Source organism: Schistocerca cancellata, chromosome 3 (genome assembly GCF_023864275.1).
Source record: "Schistocerca cancellata isolate TAMUIC-IGC-003103 chromosome 3, iqSchCanc2.1, whole genome shotgun sequence".
NCBI classification, from domain to species: Eukaryota; Metazoa; Arthropoda; class Insecta; order Orthoptera; family Acrididae; genus Schistocerca; species Schistocerca cancellata.
Window position 1 is genome coordinate 269,302,717 of NC_064628.1, and position 27,960 is coordinate 269,330,676.

The 27,960-nt window shown below is 38.9% G+C and overlaps 1 protein-coding gene across 10 annotated transcripts in view; it reads right to left on the bottom strand.

Annotated features, from left to right (window-relative positions):
- Window positions 1-265: 265 nt before the first annotated feature.
- The window catches only part of LOC126174926 (liprin-beta-1), a 967,251-nt gene continuing 939,556 nt past the window's right edge, over window positions 266-27,960 (bottom strand). For all 10 annotated transcript variants that reach the window (XM_049921374.1, XM_049921373.1, XM_049921370.1 and 7 more), the window contains 2 exons: window positions 22,594-22,662; window positions 266-2,108 (listed from right to left, as the gene is read on the bottom strand). In XM_049921374.1, coding sequence (XP_049777331.1) covers window positions 2,058-2,108; window positions 22,594-22,662 — 120 coding nt within the window. In that variant the 3' untranslated portion in view covers window positions 266-2,057. The remainder of the gene's footprint in view (window positions 2,109-22,593; window positions 22,663-27,960) is intronic.

Consider the following 27,960-nt stretch of genomic DNA (forward strand, 5'->3'; position numbering starts at 1 on the left):
TAAATGTCTTGATTGCCTCACAAAGTACTTGCTTTTGAACCCTGTTGACAATAATGGGACTGTCTAGAACACTGTGACAAATGTCAGGGCCATAGCCACAGAACCTGACTGATTATGTGAGCTGTAAAAGAAGTGGCTGGAAACTGATATCTCCTACACCCAAAAGACAATGTACAGTCCATGCCACAGTGAATAGTAGTTATTATTAAGGTTCACGAAACTGTTACACACTGATGAGGAGAAAGTGACTAATTTTTACCCAATGGACTTTTTGTAAAAGCTTTTAATACTGTTACATTAAACAACAATGTAACTCTTCCGACTCATGGGAATCACTATGCACAATGGTTGAACATAACAAGATAACCGTTAAATACTCCAAAAGTCCAGAAATATGACGCTGTAGTCAGCATAAAGAACAAATTCTGTAGCAAACTGTGTAAATAGGTAATTTAAATACAGAGAGAACACATTGATTTAAAGGGCATTCACATGCTACCAACATCATATATCCATGACAGGTTCATATCTTACTTCAAACATAATAAATGTCATATTTCTGCGAGTGAAAGGTTTTTCAGAGGGTTACTTTAATTTTTTATGGGTGTCAATCAAAGAAAGGACTACCATACAAGTATTTTAGAGAAGCATTGCAGTGGAAATTTGCAGCACATGGTGTACCTTTTTCCAACCATGGCATGAGACACTTCTTCAGCTTGCTGCACTGATATAAGAGTAACTTTTTTCATTTGTGGTCTACACAATCTGATAGTCATTTATTTTTTAGAGCTATAGTACATACACAAGTGAATTAACATCAGCCTCAATCATGGCCATACACACATATATACAATAAAATTATTCTTGGCATTGATGACTTATTATAACAACATTTCATGATAGTGCCTAAATACAGTAGACACATTCAACATGACATTAATAAAGGTGCAGTTTGATGAAATAATGCACATAAAAGGAAGACATCAGTTTTTTTTCTTTTTACACTCTCACCTGTACATAGTACTTACAACAAGAATTTGACACATTCTTCCACATGCCTGAGTAAACCTAGTACATTGGTCCCAGAATTAAAAACAATATGTTACAGGATTATTTTGCATAAACATTTTTCAGAGCCAAAATTGTTGTTACATACTTTCAACAAAATGCCTTTAGGAAAAAAGTACAAAAATCCTTCAGGGTCAAAAGGACTAGAAAATTCAATATGCAGGTACATACAAGATTTTTTATATTCATGTGAATATATTATGTATGTATTCTGCATACCTTTAATGATTTAATCTGTCATTAAACTGATAAATGTCTAACAATGAGCTTGAGGTAGCTTCATAAAGTGTCTGTAATATTTTTACAAAAGAGGTTCTTTAACAATCTCACAAAATATAAAAAATACCAATTCATACTGGCCCTTTTTTTTAGGGTTAGTACACTTTACAATGAGCTGAAAATATGGTTTTTAATTAATGAGAGTTAGGAATAAAAATGTGATGTTTCCTCTTCTCTCTTTTGCAAAATATTGTAAGTTGAGAAATAATCATAAAATTACAAAACTTAGGGCTACATAAGTACTTGGTTATAGTCTTGACATTGCCAAAATTCTATTTCAAATAATAACAAAATTGAAAACTTTTGTGCAAAAATATACATAATTTTAATAACCTATTTCCAACGTAAGTATAATGGTGATATGCACTCATATTGTAAAAAACTTAATTAATCTGTATCAAAAGTCACTTAATGTTTCATCCTGCATTGAAGTTTAATGGCCATGAACTTTTAAAAAAAAAAAAAAAAAAAAAAAAAAAAAAAAAAAAAAAAAAAAGGGGGGGGGGGGTGGGGGCATGAGAAAAGGCAATAATGAAATTACACACGAAATGTACATATGTGGGAACATTTTTCCTTCCTAGCAACTGATACTATCTTCAACATAATAGATAAAATTCACCAGTTGTTTCCACTCCAAACAATGTACATTCCTGAAGCAGCCAAGCAGGACAGTATTCTGATGAAAACAACATCAGCTTCCTCATACAATTTCATACGTTGCTCGTTCGATCACCTTGAGGTGAGTCTCTCGAAGGTTGAGCCTGAAACACAATTATTGTGTACATCTAAGTACAAATCCTGTCAGTGACAGAACCACAATGGCATGATGACTATTACACACACATATTGCAAGGTAAAATAAATTTTAATTTAATAGTGTAATATCAGGGGAACAAAGGACACTTTCTCCCTGTACAGTAAAAGATATATTTATTAGGGGAGACTGGAGGATGGGGGTAAGGCGAGTGTCCAAAGTGAATTTATTTCTTAAAATTTTTATGTAGAAACAGAATACACACAATTCCGATTAACTCAACAAATACAATTATCACAATGATTGCAGCCATGTGGGATCCCTTTTTGAAATGTCAGTTTCCTATTATAGAATGGGAGGTTTCTTTCAAAATGCCTGATATTGAAATGTCTGTCTTAAGTTAACCATAACATCATGCTCAACCAAATCAACATGCTCACTGAAGTGACATGTTATTACAGGTGCTATGACTAGTATTTGGCAGTCATGTCTACTAAGAATAATACATAAACTTGACAGCAACTTCTTTAATTTTTATAATAAAAAAATTTAAAAAAGAAATAAAACAGAATTCTGCAGACATAAATGTCTTGAATCAAATTTTCCCACCATCTCTCTGGCTTCAAAGCAGGAGCATGTTGCATTCAAATGAAACTGACATAGCATGATATGGCAACAAGCACTTTCATGAGCAAAGGCAATTTTGATAGTTTTGGTTTAGTCAGAATATGCCCTTTAGTACTGAGCCACTTGCCATGACAAATGCCACACCATATGTACAGCCCTTATATAACAATAATGATATGAGGGATGTGGCCTGCCCACCCCATTCCAGTGCACATCTTACCTATCAATTACCATTTCCACAAATGAAACTGTAATCAAAATAATCATGAAATCAAAAAATGTAAAATCCAGGATGGAAGGTAATAATATTGTAAAAGGGAAAGTTGCTACTCACCATACACTGGAAATGGCAGAGTCGCAGATAGGCATGACAAACAGACTGTCACAAATATAGCTTTCGGCCAGAAGGCCTACATCAGAATCAGACGGCAAAAACATACATACACACTCACGCAAATGCAACTCACATGCGCATAACTGCAGTCTCAGGCAACTGAGCCACAGTGTGAGCTGCAGCACCAGTGCATGATGGGATTCGCGAATGGGTGGGGGTAAGAAGGAGGCTGGAGCGGGGAGGGGGAGGAATCATAGAGTAGGGGTAGCGGACAGCGACATACTGTTGGGGAGCACAGGGATCATCTAACCTCCTGACTGCACTTAGCTGCCATACCCTCTTTCCACCTAGTCCCTCCACACTCCCCAACAGCATGACACTGTCCACCATGGCTACCCTACTATCCCTACCACTCCGTGCCCAAGCTTCCTCCTTACCCCCACCCAGTCGCCACTCCCATCATCATGCACCAGTGCTGCAGCTTGCAGTGTGGCCTCGGCTGCCTGAGACTGCAGATGCATGTGTGAGTTGCGATTGTGTGAGTGTGTGCGTGTTTGCCGCCTAATTCTGACGAAGGCCTTCTGGCCAAAAGCTATATTGTGACAGTCTGTTTGTAGTGCCTATCTGCGATTTAGCATCTCCGCTACTGGTGAGCAGCAACTTTCCTTTTCACAATATTGTTACAAAATAATTATTAGTCATATTAGCTACTGGTTTTCTGTTACTGGTTTATGATAGATGTTAAATGCATTTGCTGCAACGACGCACAGAGGTTAAGAATTATGATCTTATAAACACTAATTTACCCCCCATGAACCATGGACCTTGCCATTGGTGGGGAGGCATGCGTGCCTCAGCGATACACATAGCCGTCTCGTAGGTACAACCACAACGGAGGGATATCTGTTGAGAGGGCAGACAAACATGTGGTTCCTGAAGAGGGGCAGCAGCCTTTTCAGTAGTTGCAGGGGCAACAGTCTGGATGATTGATTGATCTGGCCTTGTAACAATAACCAAAACGGCCTTGCTGTGCTGGTACTGCGAACGGCTGAAAGCAAGGGGAAACTACGGCCGTAATTTTTCCCGAGGGCATGCAGCTTTACTGTATGATTAAATGATGATGGCGTCCTCTTGGGTAAAATATTCCGGAAGTAAAATAGTCCCCCATTCGGATCTCTGGGCGGGGACTACTCAAGAGGATATCGTTATCAGGAGAAAGAAAACTGGCGTTCTATGGATTGGAGCATGGAATGTCAGATCCCTTAATCGGGCAGGTAGGTTGGAAAATTTAAAAAGGGAAATGGATAGGTTAAAGTTAGATATAGTGGGAATTAGTGAAGTTCGGTGGCAGGAGGAACAAGACTTCTGGTCAGGTGACTACAGGGTTATAAACCCAAAGTCAAATAGGGGTAATGCAGGAGTAGGTTTAATAATGAATAGGAAAATAGGAATGCGGGTAAGCTACTACAAACAGCATAGTGAACGCATTATTGTGGCCAAGATAGACACGAACCCCACGCCTACTACAGTGGTACAAGTTTATATGCCAGCTAGCTCTGCAGATGACGAAGAAATTGAAGAAATGTATGATGAAATAAAAGAAATTATTCAGATAGTGAAGTGAGACGAAAATTTAATAGTCATGGTGACTGGAATTCGAGTGTAGGAAAAGGGAGAGAAGGAAACGTAGTAGGTGAATAGGGATTGGGGCTAAGAAATGAAAGAGGAAGCCGCCTGGTAGAATTCTGCACAGGGCACAACTTAATCATAGCTAACACTTGCTTTAAGAATCGTGATAGAAGATTGTATACATGGAAGAACCCTGGAGATACTAAAAGGTATCAGATAGATTATATAATGGTAAGACAGAGATTTAGGAACCAGGTTTTAAATTGTAAGACATTTGCAGGGGCAGATGTGGACTCTGACCACAATCTATTGGTTATGACCTGTAGATTCAAACTGAAGAAACTGCAAAAAGGAGGGAATTTAAGGAGATGGGACCTGGATAAACTGACTAAACCAGAGGTTGTACAGAGTTTCAGGGAGAGCATAAGGGAACAATTGACAGGAATGGGGGAAAGAAATACAGTAGAAGAAGAATGGGTAGCTTTGAGGGATGAAGTAGTGATGGCAGCAGAGGATCAAGTAAGTAAAAAGACGAGGGCTAGTAGAAATCCATGGGTAACAGAAGAAATATTGAATTTAATTGATGAAAAGAGAAAATATAAAAATGCAGTAAATGAAGCAGGCAAAAATTAATCAAAATGTCTCAAAAATGAGATAGACAGGAAGTGCAAAATGGCTAAGCATAATGGCTAGAGGACAAATGTAAGGATGTAGAGGCTTATCTCACTAGGGGTAAGATAGATACTGCCTACAGGAAAATTAAAGAGACCTTTGGAGATAAGAGAACCACTTGTATGAACATCAAGAGCTCAGATGGAAACCCAGTTCTAAGCAAAGAAGGGAAAGCAGAAAGGTGGAAGGAGTATATAGAGGGTCTATACAAGGGCGATGCACTTGAGGACAATATTATGGAAATGGAAGAGGATGTAGACGAAGATGAAATGGGAAATACGATACTACGTTAAGAGTTTGACAGAGCACTGAAAGACCTGAGTCGAAACAAGGCCCCGGGAGTAGACAACATTCCATTGGAACTACTGACGGCCTTGGGAGAGCCAGTCCTGACAAAACTCTACCATCTGGTGAGCAAGATGTATGAAACAGGCGAAATACCCTCAGACTTCAAGAAGAATATAATAATTCCAACCCCAAAGAAAGCAGGTGTTGACAGATGTGAAAATTACCGAACAATCAGTTTAATAAGTCACAGCTGCAAAATACTAACACGAATTCTTTACAGACGAATGGAAAAACTAGTAGAAGCCGACCTCGGGGAAGATCAGTTTGGATTCCGTAGAAATACTGGAACACGTGAGGCAATACTGACCTTACGACTTATCTTAGAAGAAAGATTAAGGAAAGGCAAACCTACGTTTCTAGCATTTGTAGATTTAGAGAAAGCTTTTGACAATGTTGATTGGAATACTCTCTTTCAAATTCTAAAGGTGGCAGGGGTAAAATACAAGGAGCGAAAGGCTATTTACAATTTGTACAGAAACCAGATGGCAGTTATAAGAGTCGAGGGACATGAAAGGGAAGCAGTGGTTGGGAAGGGAGTAAGACAGGGTTGTAGCCTCTCCCCGATGTTACTCAATCTCTATATTGAGCAAGCAGTAAAGGAAACAAAAGAAAAATTTGGAGTAGGTATTAAAATCCATGGAGAAGAAATAAAAACGTTGAGGTTTGCCGATGACATTGTAATTCTGTCAGAGACAGCAAAGGACTTGGAAGAGCAGTTGAACGGAATGGATGGTGTCTTGAAGGGAGGATATAACATGAACATCAACAAAAGCAAAACGAGGATAATGGAATGTAGTCGAATTAAGTCAGGTGATGTTGAGGGTATTAGATTAGGAAATGAGACACTTAAAGTAGTAAAGGAGTTTGCTATTTGGGGAGCAAAATAACTGATGATGGTCGAAGTAGAGAGGATATAAAATGTAGACTGGCAATGGCAAAGAAAGCGTTTCTGAAGAAGAGAAATTTGTTAACATCGAGTATAGATTTACGTGTCAGGAAGTCATTTCTGAAGTATTGGAAGGAGTGTAGCCATGTATGGAAGTGAAACATGGACGGTAAATAGTTTGGACAAGAAGAGAATAGAAGCTTTCGAAATGTGGTGCTACAGAAGAATGCTGAAGATTAGATGGGTAGATCACATAAGTAATGAGGAAGTATTGAATAGAATTGGGGGAAGAGAAGTTTGTGGCACAACTTGACCAGAAGAAGGGGTCGGTTGGTAGGACATGTTCTGAGGCATCAAGAGATCACCAATTTAGTATTGGAGGCAGCGTGGAGGGTAAAAATCGTAGGGGGAGACCAAGAGATGAATACACTAAGCAGATTCAGAAGGATGTAGGCTGCAGTAGGTACTGGGAGATGAAGAAGCTTGCACAGGATAGAGTAGCATGGAGAGCTGCATCAAACTAGTCTCAGGACTGAAGACCACCACAACAACAACAACAACAACAACAACAACAAACACTAATTTATTAGAGAGACATTTAGTCACTAGTGCTCATCTTAAGGCAGTAAGCCCTACCAGCCACTTAAGTATTATTTAAACAAGCTATAAAATGCTCCTGTTGGAGCACATAAAAGGTGAATATGTTTCTCTTTTAAAGACTCTGACGGAAAAGTGGGGAACCAGCTGCCTCAATCCTTATTCTGCCTTCCTCACCATAAATTTTGGCATGTGAACATATTCATCCTCTTTTAACACAGAATGTTCTAAATCCTTTTACCCAGTCTTTCTTTGTAGTGAAGCTTCCATATTCAGCATCTCCACCTCTCTAGCACTTTCTTTGTACCTCTCTCTCTGCCATTGTTTCCTTTTACTCCCACTGATTTACAGTGTATCCCACTGTCACTGTCTCCTATTTCGTTCCCATTGCCACTGTCTCCACTGTAACGCGGGAGGTTGAATATTCTAGGGGACCCGCAATTTATTTTTTCCCCTATACCCAAGTGCTTAAAATTTCAGACCATGTAGGTCCTCCCCTTTACTTACAACCTAAAAATCACCCCAAGTCCCAGTATGGTCTCCACTGATCTGTATTTTTCATTTTCACCATCGTTTCTCTCTTTTGCTCCCACTGTGTCACATTCAAAACTGTTTTTCATTGACTGGTTTCGACAGACAAGACTGTCATCTTCAGATCATTTGAAAACTTTTTTCACTTTCACTGTACATCAAGTTCCGATCGTGAACTATGGACCTTGCCATTGGTAGGGAAGCTTGTGTCATCAGTGATACAGATAGCCGTACCGTAAGTGAAACCACAACGGAGGGGAAACTGTTGACAGGCCAGACAAACGTGTGGTTCCTGAAGAGGGGCAGTAGCCTTTTCGGTAGCTGCAGGGGCAACAGTGTGGACGACTGACTGACCTGGCCTTGTAACATTAACCAAAACGGCCTTACTGTGCTGGTACTGCGAACAGCTGAAAGCAAGGGGAAACTACAGCCGTAATTTTTCCAGAGGGCATGCAGCTTTACTGTATGGTTAAATGATGATGGCGTCCCCTTGGGTAAAATATTCCGGAGGTAAAATAGTCCAGCATTCGGATCTCCGGGCGGGGACTACTCAGGAGGATGTCGTTATCAGGAGAAAGAAAACTGGCGTTCTACGGATCAGAGCGTGGAATGTTAGATCCCTTAATCGGGCAGGTAGATTAGAAAATTTAAAAAGGGAAATGGATAGATTAAAGTTAGATATAGTGGGAATTAGTGAAGTTCGGTGGCAGGAGGTACAAGACTTCTGGTCAGGTGAATACAGGGTTATAAACACAAAATCAAATAGGGGTAATGCAGGAGTAGGTTTAATAATGAATAGGAAAATAGGAATGCGGGTAAGCTACTACAAAAAGCATAGTGAACGCATTATTGTGGCCAAGATAGATACGAAGCCCACGCTTACTACAGTAGTACAAGTTTATATGCCAACTAGCTCTGCAGATGATGAAGAAATTGAAGAAATGTATGATGAAATAAAAGAAATTATTCAGATAGTGAAGGGAGACGAAAATTTAATAGTCATGGGTGACTGGAATTCGAGTGTAGGAAAAGGGAGAGAAGGAAACGTAGTAGGTGAATATGGATTGGGACTAAGAAATGAAAGAGGAAGCCGCCTGGTAGAATTTTGCACAGAGCACAACTTAATCATAGCTAACACTTGCTTTAAGAATCGTGATAGAAGATTGTATACATGGAAGAACCCTGGAGATACTAAAAGGTATCAGATAGATTATATAATGGTAAGACAGAGATTTAGGAACCAGGTTTTAAATTGTAAGACATTTCCAGGGGCAGATGTGGACTCTGACCACATTCTATTGGTTATGCCCTGTAGATTCAAACTGAAGAAACTGCAAAAAGGAGGGAATTTAAGGAGATGGGACCTGGATAAACTGAAAGAACCAGAGGTTGTACAGAGTTTCAGGGAGAGCATAAGGGAACAATTGACAGGAATGGGGGAAAGAAATACGGTAGAAGAAGAATGGGTAGCATTGAGAGATGAAATAGTGAAAGCAGCAGAGGATCAAGTAGGTAAAAAGCCAAGGGCTAGTTGAAATCCTTGGGTAACAGAAGGGATATTGAATTTAATTGAAGAAAGGAGAAAATATAAAAATGCAGTAAATGAGGCAGGCAAAAAGGAATACAAATGTCTCAAAAATGAGATCGACAGGAAGTGCAAAATGGCTAAGCACGGATGACTAGAGGACAAATGTAAGGATGTAGAGGCATATATCACTAGGGGTAAGATAGATACTGCCTACAGGAAAATTAAAGAGACCTTTGTAGAAAAGAGAACCACTTGCATGAATATCAAGAGCTCAAATGGAAAACCAGTTCTAAACAAAGAAGGGAAAGCAGAAAAGCAGAAGGAGTATACAGAGGATCTATACAAGGGCAGTGTCATGGAAATGGAAGAGGGCGTAAGTGAAGAAGAAATGGGAGATGTGATACTGCGTGAAGAATTTGAGAGAGCACTGAAAGACCTAAATCGAAACAAGGCCCCGGGAGTAGACAACATTCATTAGAACTACTGATAGCCTTGGGAGAGCCAGCCCTGACAAAACTCTACCATCTGGTGAGCAAGATGTATCAGACAGGTGAAATATCCTCAGATTTCAAGAAGAATATAAAAATTCCAGTCCTAAAGAAAGCAGGTGTTGACAGGTGTTAAAATTACCTGACTAACAGTTTAATAAGTGACGGCTGCAAAATACTAACGCAAATTCTTTACAGACGAATGGAAAATCTGGTAGAAGCCGACCTTGGGGAAGATCAGTTTGGATTCCGTGTGAGGCAATACTGACCCTACAACTTACCTTAGAAGATAGGTTAAGAAAAGGTAAACCTACGTTTCTAGCATTTGTAGACTTACAGAAAGCTTTTGACAATGTTCCCTGGAATACTCTCTTTCAAAAGGTGGCAGGGGTCAAATACAGGGAGCGAAAGGCTATTGACAATTTGTACAAGAACCAGATGGCAGTTATAAGAATCGAGGGGCATGAAAGGGAGGCAGCAGTTGGGAAGGGAGTGAGTTAGGGTTGCAGCCTATCCCCGATGTTATTCAATATGTATATTGAGCAAGCAGTAAAGGAAACAAAAGAAAAATTTGGAGTAGGAATTAAAATCCATGGAGAAGAAATAAAAACTTTGATGTTTGCTGATGACATTGTAATTCTGTCAGAGACAGCAAAGGATCTGGAAGAGCAGTTGAACGGAATGGACAGTGTCATGAAAGGAGGATATAAGATGAACATCAACAAAAGCAAAACGAGGATAATGGAATGTAGTCAAATTAAGTCGGGTGATGCTGAGGGAATTAGATTAGGAAATGAGACAAAGTAGTAGATGAGTTCTGTTATTTGGGGAGCAAAATAACTGATGCTGGTCGAAGTAGAGAGGATATAAAATGTAGACTAGCAATGGCAAAAAAAGCTTTTCTAAAGAAGAGAAATTTGTTAAGATCGAGTATAGATTTAAGTGTCAGGAAGTCGTTTCTGAAAGTATTTGTATGGAGTGTAGCCATGTATTGAAGTGAAACATGGACAATAAATAGTTTAGACAAGAAGAGAATAGAAGCTTTCGGAATGTGGTGCTACAGAAGAATGCTGAAGATTAGATGGGTAGATCACGTAATTAATAAGGAGATACTGAACAGAATCAGGGAGAAGATAAATTTGTGACACAACTTGACTTGAAGAAGGGATCGGTTACTAGGACACATTCTGCGGCATCAAGGGATCACCAATTTAGTGATGGAGGGAGACCAAGAGATGAATACACTAAGCAGATTCAGAAGGATGTAGGTAGCAGTAGTTACTCGGAGATGATGAAGCTTGCACAGGATAGAGTAGCATGGAGAGCTGCATCAAACCAGTCTCTGGACTGAAAGACCACAACAGCAACAACATTTAGATCTTAGTGGAGAGTATATTGCATATTCCACACAGTTTTGTCAAAAATAAAATTACAAAACTGTCACAAGTAAAAATATACATAGCTAAAATACACCTCGTGGAACTTACATTTGTAGCACTCCTTTGATGTTCGTCAGTTCTTAAAATCCCCAGTATACAGTAAAAGTGCATATTTATACAAACTTTTGTATTTATATGATGAGTGGAGTACGTCTTGCAATCTTCTCACTCGAAATACATTTCACTGCCACTGTCTCTCTCCCATCATCACAGTCTCTCTGCTACCCTCTTTCAGCACAAAAAAAGCAAGAATGTGTTTCTGTGCCAAAATTTTTGGTGAGGAAGGCGGAATTAAGATTGTGGCAGCTGGTTCCCCACTTTTCGGTCAGAGTGTTTTAAAGAGGGACATATTGATATTTTTTGTGCTCCAACAGGAACATTTTTCAGCTGGTTCCCTTCTTTTTCCATGTTAGAGCCAGGGTGTGCTGATTAGTTAAAACAAATTCTGTAGTCAGTACAGTTCTCACAATTTATTTACATAATCAGAAACATTGATATACTTTGAAAAATACAAACAACAAATAAATATGCAAAACTGCTTGCTTTACATTTTTTCTGGATACGTTGCTCATCTATCGTAGTTCATCAAAAAGGCCTGGCTTATGATTTGTATCTTAGAAGAGTAAAAATGTTATTGCAAATATTTTACTGAATTTATAGTTTTTCCACTTTTATGTAATTTGGAGTCATTTTAAGTTCTTTTTGCATGTTTAAACCCTGTTTAGTAATTATTTTGTTACTGCAGTAGCACTTTGGGCATATTTGTATAGATGTGAAGTGTTTGTTATACAGAGACAGTGGCATCAAAGTTTTAATGGTGAATAAATGCTGACTAAAAATATAGTTCGGTGACCTTACAACCCTTTCAATGTGTTCACTACATCAGTTAAAACTACATTTACATCTTTTATCAGAAGGTGCCCAAAAACAAATGGTGCTTTTATAAGCCACCTAAGGTCCACCCCCAACAACACCTAATGCAAAAGAACCAATCGATTTGCTCAATTTGCCTGGGCTGGAGGAAGTGTGTAATGTTTAAATTTTGACCCTGTACTGTAGGACAGCTACAGTATGTCCATTCTTCTGGTAAGTATACAAATAGTTAAAAGGCCAAGGGTCACCCAAAATACTTGACTCCATATCTTTGTGAGCAATAGAGTGTGAGATATCATGTTTTTACATCTCGCTTTTTGGAATAAATTTGAACCATGCATTGTCATCCACAGACAGATTACTAAGACTCTTAACTAGATTATCAGTAGTTTGTTGAGCTGCCAGTATCTTCATTATGTCCTACATAAGACTATATATAGAAATAGAAAAAAGCAAATTGTGTATTTCTTGCAAAAAAAGGAAAAAAGAAAAAAAAAGATGGGCTGTCTCCACTGCTGATGCTAAATGAAGTGACAGAAGTTAAAAGCAAGACATTTCTCTGAGCAACTTTACCAAACAGATCACATAGTGACTACAAAGTGCAACAACACACTTTTATACACAATGTAGCAAAGTAACTTCCTGACTTCAAAATACAATAAACCCCATTTTACAAATAAGATTTTTTAATTTTTTTTTAATAAAGTCAGTACATACTTAAAATTTTGTTTCACACAGTGTTAAAAATTGTATCAGGAAGTTGGTGCCCCCCATTGCCCAGGTGCAGCAACATAACTTCCTTGAAAATATAATGTAATTGGATAGATAAAAAAATCTAGTCACCAACTGGTGGCAGGAGAACACACATATAAAAGTATTTAAATTTGCAAGTTTTGGGCCCAAACTCTTTGCCTTTACAAATGTCTGCTTGTGTCTGTGTATATGCGGATGGATATGTGTGTGTGTGTGCGAGTGTATACCTGTCCTTTTTTCCCCCTAAGGTAAGTCTTTCCACTCCCGGGATTGGAATGACTCCTTACCCTCTCCCTTAAAACCCAAATCCTTTTGTCTTTCCCTCTCCTTCCTTCGTTCCTGACGAGGCAACCATTGGTTGCAAAAGCTAGAATTTTGTGTATATGTTTGTGTTTGTTTGTGTGTCTATCGACCTGCCAGCGCTTTTGTTTTGTTTGGTAAGTCTCATCATCTTTCTTTTTAGATATATTTTTCCCACGTGGAATGTTTCCCTCTATATATATATATATATATATATATATATATATATATATATATATATATATATATATATATATATATATATATATAAGGTATATGATGTGTCGTTTCACAGGTGTCTCTCCCTTTGATAGTATTTGTTTTTCCAGTTACACGGCTGGAATAGGTGGTGGTAGCAGGGTGCATAGGGCAAGTCTTGCACCAGGTACAGTCACAGAGGTAGGAGCCATAGGATAGGGAGATGGGGCAGAAGGAGCACAGGGTCTGGCAAGAATATTGCAGAGATTGGGAGGGTGATGAAAAGCTATTCTAGGTGTGATGGGCAAAATCTCAGACAGAATGTATTTCATTTCAGGGCATGTTTTTAGGAAGTCCTGGCCTTGTCGAAGTAGCTGATGGATACATTCAAGACCAGGTTAATACTGGGTGACAAGTGATGTGTTCCGAAGTTGTTTTTTGGAGGGATCAGCAGTACCAGGATTGAACGTGATGGCCTGGGAAATCTGCTTTTGAACTACACTGTTGGGATAATTATGTCTACTGAAGGCTGAAGTGAAAGTGGTGGTGTATTGCTGTAAAGAGTCTGCACCCGAACAAACACATTTGCCTCAAATGACAAGCCTGTATGGGAGGGAATGTTTGACCTGGAAAGGATGGCACTAACAAACAACAGTACTTACATTTTGAAAGTTGCTAACCTTTCCATGTCAAACATTTCCTCCCATACAGCCTTGGCATTCAGGCAAACATATTTGTTCCGATGCAGACACTTTACAGCAATACATAACCACTCTCACTTCAGCCTTCACGCCACGTAATTATCCCAACAGCCTAGTCCAAAAGCAGATTTCCTGGCCATCACATACAATCCTGGTACTGCTGATCCCTCCAAAAAACAACTTCAGAGCACACAGCTTGTCACAGTCTTGAATGCAACTATCACCTACTTCGACGAGGCCATGACTTCCTAAAATTATGCCCTCAAATGAGATCTATTCTGTCAAAGATTTTGCACATCACACCTAGAACAGCTTTTTGTCACCCTCTCAATTTCTGCAATATCCTTGCCAGACCCTGTGCTCCTTTTGCATCCGTCTCCCTACCCTATGGCTCCTACTCCTGTGACCGCCCCTGGTGCAATACTTTCCCTATGCACCCTGCTACCACCACCTATTCCAGCCGTGTAACTGGAAAAACAAATACTATCAAAGGGAGACACACCTGTGAAAAGACACATTATATACCAGCTGTTATGTAAATAATGTTGAGCCATTTACATCGGCACGACTACCACCCAGTTACCAGTCAAGATAAATGGGCATAGGAAGAGAGTGTATACAGGCAACACAAAATATACTGTTGCAAAGCACACTGTACAACATGACAGTCATGACCTCGGTGCCTGTTTCACCAACGCACTACCTGGATTCTTCGCCCAGACACCAGTTTCTCAGAACTCCGCAGGTGGCAACTAGCACTACAACATGTCCTTGGTTCTCGCCACCCACCTGGCCTTAATTTGCGTTAATTCCTTCCGTCTAAGCATTTATTCACAGTAACTACTCCTTTCTTCATTCCATTTCAGTTCTCTACATCTTTCATTTTCTGACTTGTCTATTTTTCGCCGTCCCCCATCCCAGCTCTGTTTCGTACAAACAGCCCTTGTTTTGGTTTTATTTTTTAGGCAACCAGTTTTGGCATTACATTATGCCATCTTCAGGCCTGTATATGTTGAGTAACCCTCTTGTTAGAAACCAATTCAGCATTGTCAACCAGTATTGTGAAGATTTTTTTCCCACGGGCATGCGCACTCCTTGGATAGTTGTCAGCAACTTTTTTGTATGTGTTCCCCTGCCACTTCTTGATGAGTATTTCTTTTTAATTGTTCATTTACATTATATTATCAATAACTGATTATTTTCATTGTAAAATGCTATTACTTGTTACGTATTATTTCACTATTGTGACATGTTGTTGTTGTTGTTGTTGTGGTCTTCAGTCTTGAGACTGGTTTGATGCAGCTCTCCATGCTACTCTATCCTGTACAAGCTTCTTCATCTCCCAGTACTTACTGAAACCTACATCCTTCTGAATCTGCTTAGTGTATTCATCTCTTGGTCTCCCTCTACGATTTTTACCCTCCACAATGCCCTCCAATTCTAAAATGGTAATCCCTTGATGCCTCAGATCATGTCCTACAAACTGATCCCTTCTTCTAGTCACGTTGTGCCACAAACTTCTCTTCTCCCCAATCCTATTCAATACCTCCACATTAGTTATATGATCTACCCATCTAATCTTCAGCATTCTTCTGTAGCACCACATTTCGAAAGCTTCTATTCTCTTCTTGTCCAAACTAGTTATCGTCCATGTTTCACTTCCATAATTTCAGAAACGACTTCCTGACACTTAAATCTATACTCGATGTTAACAAATTTCTCTTCTTCAGAAACGCTTTCCTTGCCATTGCCAGTCTACATTTTATATCCTCTCTACTTCGACCATAATGAGTTATTTTGCTCCCCAAATAGCAAAACTCCTTTACTACTTTATTACCTAATCTAATTCCCTTAGCATCACCTGATTTAATTAGACTACATTCAATTACTCTCATTTTGCTTTTGTTGATGTTCATCTTATATCCTCCTTCCAAGACACTGTCCATTCCGTTCAACTGCTCTTCCAGGTCCTTTGCTGTCTCTGACAGAATTACAATATCATCGGCAAACCTCAAAGTTTTCATTTCTTCTCCATGGATTTTAATACCTACACAAAATTTTTCTTTTGTTTCCTATACTGCTTGCTCAATATACAGATTGAATAACACCGGGGAGAGGCTACAACCCTGTCTGACTCCCTTCCCAACCACTGCTTCGCTTTCATGCCCCTCCACCCTTATAATTGCCATATGGTTTCTGTACAAATTGTAAATAGCCTTTCGCTCCCTGTATTTTACCCCTGCCACCTTTAGAATTTGGAAGAGAGTATTTCAGTCAACATTGTCAAAAGCTTTCTTTAAGTCTAAAATGCTAGAAACGTAGGTTTGCCTTTCCATAATCTTTATTCTAAGATAAGTCATAAGGTCCGTATTGCCTCACGTTTCCAACATTTCTATGGAATCCAAACTGATCTTTCCCCAGGTCGGCTTCTAGCAGTTTTTCCATTTGTCTGTAAAGAATTCGCATTAGTATTTTGCAGCTGTGACTTATTAAACTGATAGTTCAGTAATTTTCACATCTGTCAACACCTGCTTTCTTTGGGATTGGAATTATTATATTCTTCTTGAAGTCTGCGGGTATTTCACCTTCTCATACATCTTCCTCACTACATGATAGAGTTTTGTCAGGACTGGCTCTCCCACGGCCGTCAGTAGTTCTAATGGAATGTTGTCTAATCCCAGGGCCTTGTTTCGACTCAGGTCTTTCAATGCTCTGTCAAACTCTTCACGCAGTATCATATCTCCCATTTCATCTTCATCTACATCCTCTTCCATTTCAATAATATTGTTCTCGAGTACATCGCCTTTGTATAGACCCTCTATATACTCCTTCCACCAATCTGCTTTCCCTTCTTTGCTTAGAACTGGGTTTCCATCTGAGCTCTCGATATTCATAGAAGTGGCTCTCTTTTCTCAAAAGGTCTCTTTAATTTTCCTGTAGGATCTATCTTGCCTCTAGTGAGATAAGCCTCTACATCCTTACATTTGTCCTCTAGCCATCCCTGCTTAGCCATTTTGCACTTCCTATTGATCTCATTTGTGAGACGTTTGTATTCCTTTTTGGCTGCTTCATTTACTGCATTTTTATATTTTCTCCTTTCATCAATTAAATTCAATATTTCTTCTGTTACCCAAGGATTTCTACTAGCCCTCGTCTTTTTACCTACTTGATCCTCGGCTGCCTTCACTACTTCATCCCTCAGAGCTACCCATTCTTCTTCTACCGTATCTCTTTCCCCCATTCCTGTCAATTGTTCCCTTATGCTCTCCCTGAAACTCTGTACAACCTCTGGTTTAGTCAGTTTATCCAGGTCCCATCTCCTTAAATTTCCACCTTTTTGCAGTTTTTTCAGTTTTAATCTACAGTTCATAACCAATAGATTGTGATCAGAGTCCACATCTGCCCCTGGAAATGTCTTAGAATTTAAAACCTGGTTCCTAAATCTCTGTCTTACCATTATATAATCTATCTGATACTTTCTAGTATATCCAGGATTCTTCCATGTATACAACCTTCTTTTATGATTCTTGAACTAAGTGTTAACTATGATGAAGTTATGCTGTGTGCAAAATTCTACCAGACGGCTTCCTCTTTCATTTCTTAACCTCAATCCATATTCACCTACTATGTTTCCTTCTCTCCCTTTTCCTACTCTCGAATTCCAGTCACCCATGACTATTAAATTTTCGTCTCCCTTGACTACCCGAATAATTTCTTTTATCTCATCATACATTTCATCAATTTCTTCATCCTCTGCAGAGCTAGTTGGCATATAAACTTGTAATACTGTAGTAGGCATGGGCTTAGTGTCTATCTAGGCCACAATAATGCGTTCACTATTCTGTTTGTAGTAGCTTACCTGCACTCCTATTTTTTTTTATGCATTATTAAACCTACTCCTGCATTGTCTCTATTTGATTTTGTATTTATAACCCTGTAATCACCTGACCAAAAGTCTTGTTCCTCCTGCCACCGAACTTCACTAATTCCCACTATATCTAACTTTAACCTATCCATTTCCCTTTTTAAATTTTCTAACCTACCTGCCCGATTAAGGGATCTGACATTCCACGCTCCAATCCGTAGAACACCAGTTTTCTTTCTCCTGATAACGACATCCTCTTGAGTAGTCCCCGCCTGGAGATCTGAATGGGGGACTATTTTACCTCCGGAATATTTTACCCAAGAGGACGCCATTACCATTTAACCATACAGTAAAGCTGCATGCCCTTGGGGAAAATTACGGCTGTAGTTTCCCCTTGCTTTCAGCCGTTCACAGTACCAGCACAGCAATGCCGTTTTGGATAGTGTTACAAGGCCAGATCAGTCCATCATCCACACTGTTGCCCCTGCAACTACTGAAAAGGCTGCTGCCCCTCTTCAGGAACCAGACGTTTCTCTGGCCTCTCAACAGATTCCCCTCCGTTGTGGTTTCACTTACGGTACGGCTATCTGTATCACTGATGCACGCAAGGTCCATGGTTCATGGGGGGGGGGGTATTATAACATGTAACATATATTATAACATATACCATACAAATGTAACAATATAATGAAAAGGATAGTTGGTACTCACCATATAGCAGAGATGCTAAGTCGCAGAATGGGACAACAGAAAGACTGTAGGAAAGTTAGCTTTAATGCAACAAGGTCTGTGTCAAAAACAGACAACATACATACACGCATACACTCATGCAAACACAACTCATACACACATGACCACAGTCTCTGGTAGCTAGAGCCACACTCTGTTCCTCCTCCTAGAATTATGATGAGAAGAACTTTTGTGATGATCGTGGACAAGTGACAGTAATAGTGAGGCGAGGTACAAGACATCATGAAAGAATTGTGGATGGTTCAGTATCAGTGTAATGACAGCAGTTACTATAGATGTCACAGTCCTCCCACTGTACACAGTTTGTAGGGCAAAACATCTCTCTGTTACTTGAACTGAAGGAGGTTTAACTGGTGCAGGTTATAATAGGAATAGCTGTTGCTGGTCTGAGCTAACAGTGTTTGAGTCATACCAATACAATGAAAAGGATAGTTGCTATTCACCATATAGTGAAGATGCTGAGTCTGGCTCCAGCTGCCAGGGACTGTGGTCATGTGTCTGATTTGCATTTGTGTGTGTGTGTGTGTGTGTGTGTGTGTGTGTGTGTGTGTGTGTGTGACATCCATTTTTGACAAAGGCCTTCTTGGCCGAAGCTAACTTTCCTACAGTCTTTCTGTTGTGGCTTTCTGCAACTCAGCATATGCACTATATGGTTAGCAGCAATTACCCTTTTCATTGAATTGTTACATTCCATCCTGAATTTTCCATTGTTTGATATCATGCAAATGGATATTCCGTCAGTATGTAACATCTTTGAGTGGCAGAACATTCTCTGAAAAAAGAGCACTTGTATTACAGCCATCTTGTGTTTATATCGTGATATTTTTTGCAAATATAACATACTGATCTTCAGTAAGGAACATACATACATCAAGATGCTATTTAATTAGTACATTGAACAATATTAGTCTCACATTAAACCTAATTCAAAGTGAAACATGATTGACTCGTTCCACATCATTACGAAATATCGTATTCATGATCCATGGAACTAGGATTAATCTAATCTAATCTAATCTAATCTAATCTAATCTGAAAGCATTGTAGAAAAGTACTACACAAATAAGAACAGATGCTCGCCACGAAAGCAACCAGTGGATATACAGTATGTGCAATAAGTTTCCAGCATAATATCGGCAAAAAACATTTACATATCAGTATGTGATTTTGACAAGAAACAGTATGTCATTTTGACAAGAAACAGTATGTCATTTTGACAAGAAATATATCACAATTTTTTTCTTTCTTTTTGCACTTCCACATAGGGAGGCATGCAATATGTACATAATGAAGACCTTGGCAAATCAAAAAGCTAGTGGTAATCTAGATAATAGCCTCTGTAATGTACATAATATTTAATATGGTCTGAATATCATACCAGCTGAACATACAATGCTGGGACTGCAATACGGCAGGTAGACTGGAGTGAGGGCTGTGTTGGGTGGAATGAATGAAAGGAGAAAAAGAGATGGGGAGAAAGAGATAGAGGGTTGGGGAAGGGTGGCTGATGGCTTGGAGGTAGGTAGCAGGTGTACGAGATAGAACTGTGGGAGGGAGAAGCAGCAGGAGACAGGATGGGAATGCGACACAAGGACACCAGGAAATCACGTAGTGCATAATGATGATGATGATAGGGAGTGCACTGGAAACAGGTGACAGAACACAGGAAGGAGAGACTGTAGGGTAGAGGGTGTGGGCGAAATGGGTTAGCTGACACTGAGGCCAGGAGGATTATGGGACTGAAGGATGCACTGTAAGAATAGCTCCTGTCTACGTAATTCTGAAAAGTTGGTAATGGCAGGGAGGATTCAGATGGCACGGGTTATGAAATATCTATTTAAACCAAAAATACTGTGCTCTACTGTGCTCAGTAGTATGGTCTGCCACTGAGTGATCTGTTCTGCTCCTGGCTGTGGTTTGGGGGTGTCCAGCCACTCTAACTGTAAGTTGTCGAGCTCGCATAAAATGCTGAGTGGAAATTGCAGTACCACTGTTACAGGACATTTCTGCTTTTGCAGGTGGTGCAGCCTCTACTGGGATAAGGTAAGCCTGTGATGGGACTAGAGTAAGATGTGCTGGGTGGATGAATCAGGCAGGTCTTGCTCCTGGATCTTCCATTGGGAGTGGGAGTGGCAGACGGATGGACCAAGATGATGTGTAGATTGGGCAGGCAGTGGAATGTCACTTTAAGTGGGTGGGAAGTATTGTGGCTAGGATGTTCCTCACTTCCACGCACAATGATAGATAGGCACAGACCTGGAGAAGAGATGGTTTAGTTGCTTCAGTCCAGGATGATACTGGGTGATTAGACTAGTGTTCCTTTGTAGCTGGTTCTTGGCAGCTGTGGAAAGATGATGTTGAGAAGCCAGTGAGTTAGCTGTTAAAAGACCTGCCTCACACTGTGCGCTCCTTGCCCTGTGCATCCTTTCTACCAACCATCTTCCTAGACAAATAACTGCTCTCAAAAACGAACGGTTAGTCCAGGCATGGCCACAGTTACATATATTTGGGTGTAAGTATGGTTGTATGTATGAATGTGTGTACTTACACTAAAGAAAGAGCAAGAGCTCAAAAGCTAATACAAATGATCTTTTCTGTTGCATGCTTTTATGCAACACAGAGTCAGCTACAGGTGAGTGGTTGTCAGTTCTTGGTTTTATAAAAGTAACTATAATTAGGCACCTCAGAAAACAATTAATGTTTCACATTTGTTGCAATAGCTTGTAGTTAATTATTACTGCAACGACTTCATCCTCAAAGACAAAGGAGTCCAGACAACAGGGCTACCAACATACAAGCATTACAAACATTTCTAAAATGTTTTGTGGATCTCTATAGCTCACGTTCAACAAGCTATATTCTCACAAATTCTTGTTTCTGGGAGAAATTGATAGCTATAAAATGTAGAAATTTAGTGCCTATTTAATGTGAGAGGGAACTAAGTTTGTTAAAAATTTATTTTCCATATTTATGTCCATATTTCCGGAGTGACCCCAATAGTCATTTGCATGATAAACTTTACTGGGTAAAGCAATCATGGAAATTTCATGTTTAGTACCAGAAAAGGGTGCCCTTTCAAACAGTAGTTATAGCAAGTATGGGTCAGGTATCTCATCTGAGATAAAAGGGTTTTTGAAATCACTTACTTTGGAAATTGATAAAACTTAGATCTTATAAACAATCTACTTGTAATAAGGTCAGAAAAGGAGAGGTTTAAACCAATTACATGAAGAGATCAATTTCCTTCAACTTGGGAGAAATTTTCTCATGACAAAATTTATTGACAATTTTGATTGGCACTAGGAGCAAAAATAGTGAGCCAAATTTCATAAAATGTACACAATCTGCACAATGCCAACTGTTCATCTACCTTCCCAAGTTTTCCAGCTTTATAGCAATTACATACTGACTTACGGTACTTCAAACATGGTTAAAATTTTCAAAGCATCACTGCAACATCTGCACGTCCCTCACTGAATGAGATCCATAGACATAAAATATTAAAATTTGGAAGCTAGAACTCTATAAATTTTCATTTGGTCATTTAGCAAACCTGCAAACCAAATCTGAACAAAGTGTGAGGTGGTCGAGTGAGAACCATTTCTAAAATTTGACCACTTGACGGAATACTCTACAGACATTGGATGTAATAGTTACATGGAGATTGAAAGACACACACACACACACACACACACACACACACACACACACACACACACATTCAGGTTTCTTCAAAGAGGAAAAGACTAAGGAGTATCAGAGTTACATAACTGCGAGAATCATGATTGTTTATACAGCTCTTAGAACAATGACATACCTCATGTAAATCATACATCCAAAAGATGTTTGTTTGTTAAACTGTTGGGTGAATCTTGTTATCTCCAATATTAGTAAAACACACCAAAGAAAATACATGAAAACTAAATTAATACAACATAATTGAAAAACTCTCCAGTTAATTTTGTAAACTTACCAGAACTGTGCCTTGAGCATCAGTGACCTGAGAGACAACCCCGGCCTTTTGTTGTGCGTTCATTTTCATCTGCCAAAATGAAATGGAAGTCAGTAAGAGAGACCAGATATACAACCTTATGCATATATTTTGCTTAAAGAATTAACCCCCCGACCCCCCTTTTCAAATATTTGGGTAGAAGAAAACTGCAATGCTCTGCATTTCTCATAAAATAATAAATAAAATACAATTGATACATTTCTTTATAGTAGGAAATGATCTAAAGATTGCACAGAATTTCCTTGCAGGCATAATATTCCTGGGTCTGTTTTAAACCTGACAGACTTAAAGACAGACATTATTCTGAATTATGTCTAATCTTGCAACACAGTCTCAGTAAGGCTCATATTAAAAATTCTAGTTAATACCTACAAAAATCCGTTATATTTACTGCAGGAAAAACAAATGAAATATTAAGGCAAAGATCCCAAGCTCAAGTCTTGATCCAGCAAACAGTTTTGATCTGCCACGAAGTTACAAAATTATGGTTATCAGTATTCTGATACTAATACACAGTTACTTTGCAATTCTTAGAATAAGCACATAACCCCGTGCTAAAATTCTACACAATATAATAGATTTAAATTATTGTTATGAAACTGTGAAACCTTGGTGTTTGTACAAAAGATAATGCCTAATTTCATGTCCAAGCATGTATTACAGCATTTGCTAATTAGCAAATACAACATTTCATTCTCATATGAGAAATGTATGGCATGGTTATAGCAGAATTTGCAGGAGTAAAAATAACAATTATTTAACAGGTAATTACAAATAAATCACACCAATTAATCATTAGTTTCTGTTACACCAAACCTCCCAAAAGGATGCAAAGTTATCACAAAAAAATAACAGTGAAGACATCATACCTACTTCTTTATTTTAAAGCTCAGGGTATCAAAGACAAGACAAATTACTGTCATGAGACAAATTACTACCACATTTCCTGTAATTTATAAATAAATTATCCCAAGACTTTCTTAAATTTATACAGACCAATATTCAAAATTTACTTCTTCTTTTTTTTTTTTTTTAGGGCGCACAACTTCAATGGTCATTAGCGCCCTGACTACGTTAAGAATGCACCGCGAGGCACAAGTTTAAAACAACAAAACAACAACTAAAAGGGAAAACACGATAAAAGACAGACTGACAGGCATAGGATTAAAAAACAAAAAACAGCATCATCAAACGTCCTTAGAGAGGTTTGTCAAATTGATAAAACGAAGAACACGAGCAGCTGCCAGTGGGTCATCCGCTAAAATCGCATCCAAAGTACTTGGCAGGTTAAGATCTAGACGCAGTGTGTTAAAATCTGGACAGGACATTAAAATGTGTCGAACCGTCAGCAAGTGCCCACATGGGCAGAACGGCGCTGGCGCAGCCGTCAGCAGATGGCGATGGCTGAACCGGCAGTGTCCAATCCTTAACGGGGCCAAAACTACCTCCTCCCGCCGAGAAGGGCGTGAGGAGGACGTCCAAGCCACAGGAAGAGGTTTTAAGGCCCGAAGCTTGTTGTCTGTAAGTGCAGCCCAATCGGCATGCCACAGCGATAAAATGCGCCGACAAATGACCCTGCTAAAATCGGACGAAGGGACACAACAAGAAGCTGTCCGAGGCTGGAGGACCGCAGCCTTGGCCGCGGCATCTGCAGCTTCGTTCCCAGGGATACCGACATGGCCAGGAACCCACATAAAGCTAACCGGAGAACCGACGTCCACCAGCTGCTGAAGAGAGCGTTGGATCCGGTGTACGAAAGGGTGAACTGGGTACGGATCACTGAGGCTCTGGATGGCGCTCAGGGAGTCGGAGCAGATGACATAAGCAGAATGTCGGTGGCGGCAGATGTAAAGAACAGCCTGGTAGAGGGCAAAGAGCTCAGCTGTGAAGACCGAACAATGGCCATGGAGCCGGTATTTGAAACTTTGTGCCCTGACAATAAAGGAACACCCGACCCCGTCATTGGTCTTAGAGCCATCTGTATAAATGAAAGTCATGTTGATGAACTTCGAACGAAGTTCCAAAAAACGGGAGTGGTAGACCGAACTGGGGAAAATTTACTTGTTTGAAGGATTGCCTGATTACATATAATACATCAATTTTTTGTGATAATTTTTTTATATCCACAGTAATTTGTATATACCGCTGTTTTTTTCACTTCTATCTCCCTTATGTCAGATATTAATTATAGGCAAAATCTTTTCTCAACAAAGGATAATAATTGATAAATTTTTACCATGCTTATCATAAGATACAGGGACATCCTGCAACTGCAGCAGTAATAACAACATAGTAATGAAACAGCACCTCCAGTTGCAATACATTTCATTGATTACTAAGGTCAATAGGTTTCCATGAATTACTGTACTTTTAAAAAGTATCTGCAAAATTACTGTTTCTTGAGAATTATTGTATCTATAGTGTATAATAATAATGTAGAATTAGTACATTTTGCATCTTCTACTTGTATGTTTGTAGCCTTTGTATACTTCAGAAATAACTATTCTCTTCCAACAATCATGGTAAGCACACTCACTGAAGATAAAACATTTTACGGCACTCTTATGCAAGCAACTTATCACTAGTTGAAAATTCTAAACTGTTTTGGCAATAAAGGGTCATTCACCATGACCTGCTGTTCAGTTCTTATAAATTATAATAACTACACCACAGTACAAGGAAGAAGAAAGAAATTAAAGCAAGATGTTAAAGATGAAAAGAAGAGTAAGGAATGGAAAGGAAACAGCTATCTGCTGGACTACCCACTTGTGTATTACGAAATGCATATATTATTGCTGTTCAACAGAACAATTAGAGAGTGAAAAATACTGAGAATATGAATGAAGTCATGCAACAGTGACATCATCTACTTTCATTTCCTGCTTATGTATTATATGCATAATACTATAATGAATCATAAAATGACATTTTTTAATAAAAGATACTCTGACTCTCCAGTTCTTTTTAACTGAAGTAGGCCATCTTGCTTTTAAGTTGTTGTTGTTATCATCATCATCATCATCATCATCATCACTATTATTATTATTATTATTATTATTATTATTATTATATTATGTGGCTAGTCTGCATGCACTGTACTTCTGACTCTGTTGAGGAACTTCTTATCAGCTGATGGATTGCTTCTGTAGAAATACAGTCTATTACTTCTGAACACAAGACGCCAGAGTGCTTCATAGTACTGAGTGGTAGTGCATGTAGGGATGCCACTATGTCATCCAAAAAATCTCCCACCAATCATAATACAGTTAGGGCTAAGCAGTCTAGTTCCACCATTACACTGTAATGGTTGGTCTCTGACAGAAAGACCCTGATATAAAATAATAATAATAATAATAATAAAAACAGAGACAACACAAATTATGTGACAATATTCTTGGCACTGCTTGCATCTCAACATACAGTGTTACATTGTTGCAACAGATCGAGGTCAGTTCTGTGCAAAATACTCCATGTAGAAATGTTACAATAACAACAAGTTTGTAAAGCCAAAACCAAGCTGGACTTCAAGACAGAAAGGTGAGTCAGACTTGGATCAAATCTACTCTTCAAAATAATGATTACTTGTTTGATTCACAGTTCAATCTGTTTACAATTTATAGAAGTTTTCCACACTTGTTTAGGCAAATGCCAAGTTGGTTCCATATCTCTCTGCCATCAACTGTTAAAAATGAAAACATACAGCATTTCTGAATGGGGAAAAATGCAGCAGAAGAGTAGTTTCTACTTATCAATAGCAAGAACTAGGCCTGTGATTCAGATTCCACGAGTATCAGTAATGAATGAGCTGTTAGTAACAGATAGACAAAAAGCTTAACTCTAAATATCAGGGTGCAAATAAACTAAATGATACACAGCATAAGACAGATAAATAAAGGATGTTTGCGAGGGGATAGGTGGTGGAAATTTGGAGATACATGCTGCATTAATATTAAAAAAAAAATCACATACTAGGAAAAAAAATACAACATGCACTAATGATACAGAGGAGATAATAATATAGAATAAAGTGGAAAATGGGACTTAAAGAAGTGGCCAATGAGAATGGAGTAAACAAGGGAAAGGAGTTAGTGAAAACAGAGATCTAGTCAATTTGGGAAAGTTGTTGGAAGCACTGTTATTGAAGACAGTCCAAATGGTGAAAGTAATGAAGTAGTACAATGGTCCCTAACAGCTAAGTTTCATGGCATGCTTGGAAATAGACCACTGGGTCAGTGTAAAGGGTCACCCTTGAGTTTTTTGTGGATTAGAACAGTCATGTGAATGTAAAGCAATTGGCAAAACATGAAAGTATGTTGTTGGTAAATTTATTGATTGCTACTACAGGCTGTCCTCAAATTGATTATGCACATTTTACCAGGGGTGGGCTGGAGGTACGTGTCACGGTATTATGAATGCAGAAGATCAATCAGGCCATTCATAGGGTAAGAGTTGGGTTGGTAAGGCTTTCATCAATCCAAAAGTTGGTTTTATTAGTCATGGCCCTATAGAATTGGTATGCTGCTGCCTTCTTTTGACCTTTGAATTAACTTACCTAGTCAGCCAGGGGGATCAACAGTTCAATGTGGACTCCAAACCACAGTTTAGCTTAGCATTTTTCATGTTAACAAACATTGCCAGTGATAAAAGAATTGATAAATGAAAGACAAAAACACTGATGCGACCAGGGATTGAAACCGAGATCTTTGGATTTGTAATCTGGCAGCTTATATGAATGTTAGTATTATTCAAAGTAAAAGCTACAGAGTAAGGGGGTATATCATACATTTAAGAGGTATGGCAAAAAGTTTGGGTTATGTGAAGGGATTTTTAGTAGTGTGAATCTAATTACATGCTATGGCTGAAAGAAGTCATAACCTTGTCTTCCTATCTGATTCTAGTCCAGTCCATACAATATTGAACTTTTGAGGAAACATTATTTATTATTGCTATTATTATTTTGGGTTTATTCTGTTCAAATGATCATGAATGGCTACAGATATTAAGCTGCACACAAGCTCATAGTGCACTTAAAAGCATTCCCATTGCTGATACACAAATGGTGAACAAGTAGCATAATTTAAATACTGTCTTTTGCAACTGTGAGGCCAGGTCCACACAGTGGGGCCAATGTTGGTGCCAACAGTGTTGGTCCAATGTGTGGATTAATGAAATGGCATTGGAACCAACATTGGCCACAGTATTGGTGCTGCCCTGTTGCTTGTCTGTCTTTCGACCAAACATCAAAGAGCATTGGGCCAATTACCAATATGCCGACCACACACTGGCACCAAATTTGTTTGTTACGGTTTTCGCTTTTCAGTTGTACTT